Source organism: Charadrius vociferus, unplaced genomic scaffold (genome assembly GCF_000708025.1).
Source record: "Charadrius vociferus isolate BGI_N301 unplaced genomic scaffold, ASM70802v2 scaffold271, whole genome shotgun sequence".
Classification (NCBI taxonomy): Eukaryota; Metazoa; Chordata; class Aves; order Charadriiformes; family Charadriidae; genus Charadrius; species Charadrius vociferus.
This window is the reverse complement of record NW_009646944.1, coordinates 1501222-1510685: the sequence shown is the minus strand read 5'-3', so window position 1 is coordinate 1510685 and position 9464 is coordinate 1501222. Positions and strand designations below refer to the sequence as shown.

The 9464-nt window shown below is 41.7% G+C and overlaps 1 protein-coding gene across 1 annotated transcript in view; it reads left to right on the top strand.

Annotated features, from left to right (window-relative positions):
• CPLX1 (complexin 1) overlaps positions 1–3695 on the top strand; it is a 41487-nt gene extending 37792 nt beyond the window's left edge. Inside the window, exon 3 of the mRNA XM_009895082.1 lies at positions 3498–3695. Coding sequence (XP_009893384.1) covers positions 3498–3695 — 198 coding nt within the window. The remainder of the gene's footprint in view (positions 1–3497) is intronic.
• Positions 3696–9464: the final 5769 nt, after the last annotated feature.

Below are 9464 nucleotides of genomic sequence, written 5' to 3'. Positions count from 1 at the left end.
GCAAAAGCCACCTGGTTAGTTAACACCAGGGGACCTGCCAATCGAGCTGGCCCTGCCCAGTCAAAATTTCCACATACAGTAGAAGGGGATAAAGTCCCCGTAGTGCATATGAGGAATATGTTAGGGAAGACAGTCTGGGTTAGCCCTGCCTCAGGCAAAGGCAAACCCATCCGTGGGATTGCTTTTGCACAAGGACCTGGATGCACTTGGTGGGTGATGAAATAAGATGGGGATGTCTGCTGCATACCTCATGGGCATTTGATTTTGGGTGAGAATAGCCAATGAATAGAATTTTATGATGTTAAATGTTAAATAACTTTGCTACTGTATGTTATCATGATTGCTATCAATGGTACTACAGAAGAATCACGCAAATCAATGACAGATGGATTTTGATGAGACTGAGTAAAGTGCAGTAACGTTGTAGTAAGAATTGACTTCACCAGCTGGCATCCAGCAACTTCCTTGAGATTGACATCTTCAACCTGTGGACTGTGGGCATGAACTGCAACAGGTACACCAGCCACAAGCTTCAAATACAGTACATACCAGTCCAGTACTACACACCATCTCATGTGCCCTGAGAGACTGTTCTTACAGATGGAGCCTACAATCATGGACTAAGTGAGCCCAATGGACATTTTAAGTGAGTTCAATGGACATTTTGGACGGATGGCCCACAGACTATGGGAACTGTAAGATCTGGGCATGACACAGATGGTATGGAATAAGGGGTGGATAATGTCCTGGTTTCGGCAGGGATGGGGTTAATTTCCCCAGGAGCCAGCAGGGGGCAGGTATTCCATACTACGTGACCCATGCCCGGGGTATAAGAAGAGCTAGCGGGAGGAAAGCAGTAGCCACTTGGGGGTGGGCTGCGGCGGCGGCGGGGCGGCGGGGGGACGGTCGGTGCACATCGTGGCGGTACTGTAATTGTGTTTTCATCTTTTCCTTTTGCTGTAATGTTAAATTGCATTATTTTAACCCACAAGTTTTGCCCTGACGATTCCTTTTTCCATGGCTGTGGGAATTGTGTGAGCGACTGTGTGGTTCTTTGTTGCTGGCTGAGGCCAAACCACGACACATTCCCCCTGCAGTGGTTACTGGTCCGATGTTGGATCTTCTTTGTGATGTTCAGCCCTGTAACTACACGTTGGTCAAATGCTTCCTTTCCCTCAGATGTGAATGGAGGTATCATTGTCTTGAACATCATGTGACCAGTATCCTCCAGGTATAAAAATCACGACAAATGTCCTTAATGGATATTTTGGCTTGAAAGAATTGATTTAGAAAGCTAGGGGGTTTTGAGGTTATTGTTTTCAACGTTGCAGACTGTCATCCTAAATGTTAATGATGATGGAGAAAGGAAGCAAAAATATTGTCTGTACTCAGAAGTGTTTTGGAGTTTCTTGCCAAATCCAAGAGCCCTTTGAAATCACAAAGTCATACAGCAGTAATGATTTTTTTGCTTTACCAGTAAACAATTTTATCTATTCTTAATGGAAAAAAAGGAGAGAGAAAATAATGAAAAGAGCATCTACATCATGTCTATTCAGTAGTACTATACTATTGATACTCGAAAATACTGAGTACTTTGTACCAACATAATTCTTTGATGTTTTTTAAATCATATCTAATTTTCTTTTTAAATCTCTTTTCAATCTTATTCATGCAAAATGTTTTGCTGGCCTTTGCATGGGTTTGGGTTAGTTACTTTATGGTTCTGATGTACTGACAGCAATCTTAATTTCATTTGGTACTTTAATTAAAATTTAGGTATAAGTAAAGGAATGGCTTTCATAGAGCAATAATTTTGAAGCTGATAGGTCCAAAGCAAACCTGAATGCCTTTCTTCTTCCTCACAAAGGTCAAATGCCCCACTAATGTAGCTGAAGTGAAATAATTGTAAGTAATTGTGCTGGTGCTTGTGAGGTCACCGGAGGCTGAGGAGCTGGTAGGGCAGGAGCAGGCAGGTGTGACCAGCCACAAAGGTGGCTGGTTAGAAGGAGAAATGACTGAGCAGAAGATTATTCCTACCAGCCTGGGAGCTGTGAGCCTGGGGACCAGAAGCATCCTTGAAATGTGCAGCTGGACTCTTTGAAGCACAGCTGGGCACTGAGAAATGGGACACCTCCTGAGACTGCATTGATGATCACAAACCCAAGAAAGTCTAACCTCCATTTATTGTCAGAAAAAGTGGAAACACTCTGGGAAATTTAAATTAGCCTGAATAAACAGAGCAGGTCTCTGAGCAACCTCATCTAGTTGAAGATGTCCCTGCTCATTGCAGGGTGGTTGAACTAGATGACCTTTGAATGTCCCTTCCAACTCAAACCATTCTATGATTCTATAATAAAGAGGGTGACTTGCAGGTATCCTTGTTGCTGTAGATTTGCATGTGACAGTTTGAGTTGATTTTTTGTGATCATCTGTCACTGTAATCTCCAAAATTGCTTTGCAAACACTTACGGAAATAGCAGCAAAAGCTGAGAATTACTGAAATGCATGAAGGCTGAGGAGTGATAGTGATGAGGGTTGGCAGTGTGGAAATTGTTTTCCTGGGACATGCCTTCAAACTAACAGTTGGAAAGAAAGTCCTAGTCACTGTGGGAGCTGAGATACTACAGCACTTCTCTCCCTAGTCTGATTCACTCAGGCATATCTTTACTCTTCTATTAAATCTAGCATTTTGAATATAAAATCATAAAATGAGGTTCTGGTTACTTAAGTAAAGTCTTAGCAGTGTGCCTTTAATTCTTAATGGGACTAGCAAATTTCAGGTATCCATTCTACTTGCAGGCTTAAAGTTGTTTTTCTTTGGACAGTATGAGTCAGCTTTATCTCCAGAAGAACAGAGTTCAGTGTGCAAATACAGACAGAGTTTCTCATGAAGGTTTATTTCACGAAGAGGTCTTTCTGTCCCACTTACAATAGAACAGGGATGAGGTTGTGTAGGATATCTCCTGTATGAGAATATCTAAAACTGTCCTTTTCACTGCAGTCTGCCTATCTGTCCTGTCCCATTTGCTTTCTCTTGTTGATAATTATTTTTTTCCTGAAGTTTTGCTACATCAATTAACCTTTACTATAAAATGCTGCAGATGGAATTTCAAAATCATTGGGGATGGTGGACTTGAGCGTCAGACTTGTTAACATAAAAAAGGAGGATCAACACCAGTAGAATACCACCCCAAAATTTTACTAATACAGAGCTTGTATTGTCTTTACTAAGCCCGTGGCTGTTTAGTCCCAAATTCTCTCCTGTGCTTGTTTCAGAAAGATCTGAGCACCTGACCATCTTGTCTTGTGAAAACTGACCATCCACTGGGCTGTACATAATGGTGAGGTGCTAGGATTGGTAATTTGGGTGTCTGTACAAAAGAGCAAAAGCAGAATATTAACAATGATGTTCGTACTGCAGAATATGAGGTACCATGTGTGATGGCTGGCTTCTTTTTTCTGTGAGTGACTGACAATGTATTATCTCTCCCCTGCAGTATGGGATAAAGAAGAAGGAAGAAAAGGAAGCAGAGGCCCAGGCTGCACTGGAAGCTAATGCTGAAGGGAGTCTGACGCGCCCAAAGAAGGCGATACCTCCTGGCTGCGGGGATGAGGAGGAGGAGGAAGAAGAGAGCATTCTAGACACCGTCATCAAATACCTACCAGGGCCCCTGCAGGACATGTTCAAGAAGTAATAGCTGCAGACTGTTCGATGGGCATAAACAGTACTGCAAAGGATTTCTCTTTTGCCCAACGGGGATTTACAATCTTGCCATCCATCACGCAGCCCTCCCCACCTCTGCCCTTTACTGCTTACTAGGAGTCCCTTTGCTTCCCATTCCCTTCCGACTGCTACTTTCCCTTCCCCCCACCCCAAGGCTCATCCATTCCTTTTTTTGTACATAGTCACATCCAGTAGATGCCTCTGAATGGATGTAAAGATTAAAAAGCTGCAGACTACACAAATTTTATTATAAGCCATAGTACTATGTATGTTAAATAAGGCAACTGTACATTAAGCATAGAAAAGGGACAACCTCATGTGCATTTCCATCCAAAGCAGGAAGGAGCGTTCACTAAACGTGGACAGTGGCCTCTTTAATTTTCTTAAATTCTCTTTTTATTATTATTGATAATAATTATTAGTTATTATTATTAATGATCTTGTTAACTGGCTCACACTAGCCAATTGTTGTTGAGCACATCTGCCATTGGAAAGGAAATCTCAATTCTCCCATGAAAGCAGAACTTTTCTGTTTTAATTCCATCACTGGCATAAATGAGAGATCATTTGGAAGGTAAATCACACATGACTTACACAGCTGACATCACTCAGAACTGTGGAAGGAGTGAATCATCTGCCCTTAACTGCTGGTAGAAGTTAAATGCCTCAGAGTCTAAGCAAGAGTCATGTTACTTTGGGAATTAGCCATACACTTATCTTGGAAGAGCAGATTTGGTCAGACAGTTGCCATACAGAGAGCTGAAACCACAGGAGAGTGCATGGTGTTCTGGTAGAGGACCTCCCCAACCCTTTTGAAGCCAATGACCAAGGATGTAGGCTGCTCTGATTAACTAACCTTCCTCCTTCTGCCCAGTGCCATATTCAACTATCCCATTCCCAGCAGTGCTTGGGAGGATGGATATTTGGGTTCCAGTGTATTGTTGTGGCTGTGTACTGCCCACCCCTTCCTGCAGTGTGCGGGAGAGTGTGGTGGCCTGAATGTTAGCCATGGCCCTGGAGATGCAGAAATCCTGGGTTTGCCTGCTATGTATCATGCTAAATTACTGTGTTGCCTTGGGTAGGTCCCCACACAGCTTCTCCAGCTGTAAAATATAGGTTTTAGTCTCTACCTACTCTAAAGGCATAAAGTGAGGATGTTTCTCCAGTGCTGTGCAGGAGCTGATGATAACGGTGTGTGACACCCCTTAATGCTAGTAGGGTGGGAGGAATTCTCTCGCTCTCACCATTACCTTTGTTGCCTTTCCCAGACACAGATACAGAGGACTTCTCAATACAGCACTGTAGGTACTGAGTCACTGCATAAGATAAGACAAATTCTACTGGAGATGTTGACTTGCTAGTACATACACAGACTCAAATACATAGACTTATTCTGAACACAGACTCTCATGATCAGGTGTCTGTCTTGTCATCTGAAGAGCTGATCCTGGAGTTTTTGCATTTGGCTAGGTTTCTGTAGTTGCTGCTGTGACACCATCATGCCATCTCAGTCTCACAATCTTGTAAGAGAATCGGGGTTTGTCTTGCAGAACTAGCATTGCTTGTCCCTGTCATGGGAATAACAAAAGTCTCCTAAGTACGTGGAAGAGATTTGGAAGCAAATACCTGCTTTCTACTCACAAAAGGAAAGGAATCTCAGACACTGCATCATGTACCTAAATTATGCATTTTATTTCAATGGAACTTCTTAGATGCACTTGTTCAATGGAACTGAGTTTAGGCAAATATCTCAATACTTTCCTGAATAAGAAATTTTAAAAGATATTTATCAACTTTTCAGGTAAGCAGAAGAAACCTGCATCATGGTTAAGGCAGTGAGCTTGTGAACTCTGTGCCTTTTAGCAGCATCTGTCATAATATGGAAAAATATTATGAAAGAGAAGAAATATATTTATTTTGCGCTCCTTGCCCCATTCTTATTCATCTATGATAGTCTTTACTTCTTCATAAATAACTTCAGCCATAAGTTTCTACTTAATCCAAGGTGGAGGCTGAGGAAGTTTGACTTATCAACAAGTCAGAACCAGCTAATAAAGATGCAACTTATTTCAGGCTGGATATACAAACAAGATACTTAGTATTTCAGAAAATTTCAGTGGTCTTTTTGCCCTAACTTTCATTTAAAGCAAGATGAGTGTCTCCCCCTTAGGATATTAATGACCCAGAGCACTCTTTATCTGTGAGTTTGTGCTTGGGTATGGCATAGCAGTGTTGAGCAATTTACCATTTTCTAGGGAGAGTGTCCTACTCACTTCATGCAAATTCAGCCACTAGTAATTTGAGCCTATTTAAGTAAACCTCAACGAACTGAAAACTCTCCTTCTGTCACAAAGGCAGCAGCTGTTTTTGATGCTCTGCAAAATCCAACACACCTGAAAGCTAAAGGGCAGAGAGGCTGGCTCTTTGCTTCAGCCATTCATTGCTAGCAAAATCTTCCAGCCCAGATCACACTGAAACACTGACATCAATATTTTTGAAATCCTCTGACTAATCTCTGTGGTCTGCATCCCCTAATACATAAGTAGAACTAGCAGAAATGTGCCCTTGCTAAAAGGAACACATCCATTCATATTTTCCCCTGACCTTGTGCTGGAAAACTCTGCAAACAAACAAACAAATAAAGAGGAGGAGCTCATTCAGCTTTGCTTTGGCCTTTCTCTACCACTTGCTTGTTGACTTTTCTCTAGCCCACATCACGGATCCAGTTCCTCATCCAGCCAAATACTGTTCCTGACACAGAGTCACAATTTTCTGCCTGGTGTCCTCCTTGCAGAATGGTACTGCCAATTTTTTGTTTGCTTTCACAGCCACCCTGGCAGCTTGATGTGCATGAGTGTGCCCATATGTGTGGAAGGTGAGGAAAAGGGAGGAGGGAGAGAAAGGAAGAGTGTTTGGTATTATTTTTTCTTACTGTGCCTCAGCAGCTGTGCCACTGAATTATTGGTCTAAGTCAGGATCTTGTGTGGCCTGTGATCAAATTTTGTAAGCAGGTAGTGCTATCCCTAGGCTCAGAGCATTAAAAATACTCCTTTTGTGAGCTGAGCTCCTGAGCTGTGTGGACAGCTGGATCCAAAACCTGAAGTGGGCCATAAGTACTCCATGCTGAGTTTGTTAGGCCTCATGCCAGGGTCACAGAGCAGGGAGGAAAGGGAAATATTAAATAATGTTTGCCAAGTCTTTTTCATTGTGGGACCTTCCCAGCCCAGCCATGTCATCACTTCCGTACCTCAGCTCTCCACACCCACAGCAACCCTTCCTCCGTGGGCAGCACAGAGTTCAGCCAGATGAGATCTGTTAGTTCCCATTTTAATTTTACTTTTCTTTCAATAAAGAAACATGACAGAAGATCTACCACAGGTTACTGGACAGGTTTTGCCTCACATAACTTTTGGCACCTTGCATGAGTTCTGGACCTCTCCTCAAGTCATTCCACTGTTCCTGAAGTGCCTAAGCCATGCTGAACAGACTTGAGAGCAGGCACTCTCCCCTCCCTTCTGCCCACCCGTTTCCCTTCCCACTGAACTGGAAACATGGGACACAGAAAACTTGGCTCATGTATGGATGTGAGAAGCGTTGTCTCAGACAAGTTCCCCCACAGCACTCAAGCAGGTGTTGAAGCACTTAAATAAGACCAAAGAGAAGCATGGTTCATTGTTTGGATTCTGAGTATCTCTTTGTCTTTTCATGCCATTGTTTTATTTACATCACTGCACTGTTCAATCTCAGGTAAATGAGGTCTTTTGTTTTTTTAACTAGTTTTTATTTACACAGAAAGGTTGGTGGCTAGACACTGCAGTCATTGTCCTTCACAGCTCCAGGACCTTACTGGTTAGTAAAAAAGAAGTCAAAGGGCCTCCACATTTGGAGGGTAAATGATTTAGTTTGCCACTGACCTTGTGAACTCACGTTTATATTTAGAGAAAGCCATATGAAATCAGACTGCAATATTAATTATGAATGCTACTCTTTGTGTTTAAAATAAATAAAACAAAATATAAGATCATGTGCTAAATCACTTTGGAGTTCCTCTGTCTATGTTTCTAGTATCATACATTGGCTTAGGTCCCTCCCATCTCCTCTCCTTTGTCAAGAAAGACCATATCATTGCTGCTGAATACATCTTTTTGGCAAGCTTACTGTGCTAGAATAAGCATTGTTAGAAATTAGCTGTTGTGACCTCAACGTAATGTCTCATGTATCTGAAAGCTGTCTGTATCTGTTCCGAATATATATTATCAAGGTAACTGTTTCTTCATGCACTGAGTTAGTAAAATGTTTCAGTACCATCATTTAAAAATTGCTTGCTTTCTCTCTTTCTCATACACACAGAGCAAAATTCAACTTAGCCATGCATTTTCTTGTAGAAATGCTCCCCAGCTTTCTTTCAGATGCATGCAGTACTCTCTAAGCAACTAGAAGATGATTTAAAGTAGAGACTTTGTGAATGTGGGTTTCATTTGTTATTTGCCTGCTACTTTTTCCTGCATGATGTGGGTAAATGGTATGATGTCCTTTTAAAATGGAATCACGGCCAATAAAAAAAACAGTGATTTCATACATTTTTTTGAATGCTTTCATGTGAAATTCCTACCTACACTTGGAAGTCAAAGTATGGATGCTGATATACAAATAGAACAGTAACAGAATCGAGGAGAAACACGGATATTATTTGAATGGATATTTCATTTTTTCATTTGGCAAAACCACTGATGAGGTTTGACATCCACAGGAGATTACAAAATTTTAAGTAAGTTTTGCTATTAGGAATTAGTGTGCCTTAGGAAGAGCAGAACAACATTCCTTTGAAAGAAACACAGGCATCTAACTATGGTTTAGTGAGAATATATTGGGATCTTAAAACAAAAGAAGGTAAAAAGCTGATTTGCAATGACATCAAATATATCTCTGGATCCAGAATCTGTGATATATACAAAACTCTTTGAGTGGCAAGTTGCACACAGCTAAGCCTCATCTGACTTGCTTGAGGACAAATCAGTAGTTGTTATGTTCAGCATAAAAGCATTGCATCATGTTAGAAAAAGAAAGAGAAATAATGATACATATCATAGGAAATGCTGATACCCTTTCCCCTAGGGAAGCTCTTCCTTAGGACCATTGCATGGCGATGTGTTGACAGAAGCAGCCACAGGACTGTCACAGAGAATCAACCCATATTATTCATATGATGTAACACCTACTCAGACTTTGAGCCCAGCACAGCTAAGGCCAAAGCATGCTAATGCTACTGCAGCCTATGTGCTCTTCATTTACTATGAGTTCCAGGTGAGGTCTGCGTTTGAGGAAGTACTTTTCACTAGTTCCCCGAAGAAACAACCAGCTCATGTTAACCAGAATAATCATGTCAGACCAGTGTGATCAGGGGAGAGGGTTCGGATACCAAAGAAGGAAAGCAGGTCATTGTGACAGGCTTCATTTTGCAATGGAGGTAAATTATTCTTTGGAACAAGCTTCAGCCGCCTTATTAAAAAGATACAGAAGGATAATTCCAGTGGTTAAGTTGCTGCAATCTACGTTTTCCCACTTTAAAAGCACACTTCCTCAGGGAAAACATTCTCCAGAGGAGAACAAGACAAAAACAAATCAGCATGAACATCATGAGTGGTTCTGGTGAAAAATCACTCTAGTTATGGAGGTGCATTAGTGAGCCACTTCTCAGACACTGGTCCTGGGAAGCAATGATTATCCCTACTGCAAGCTT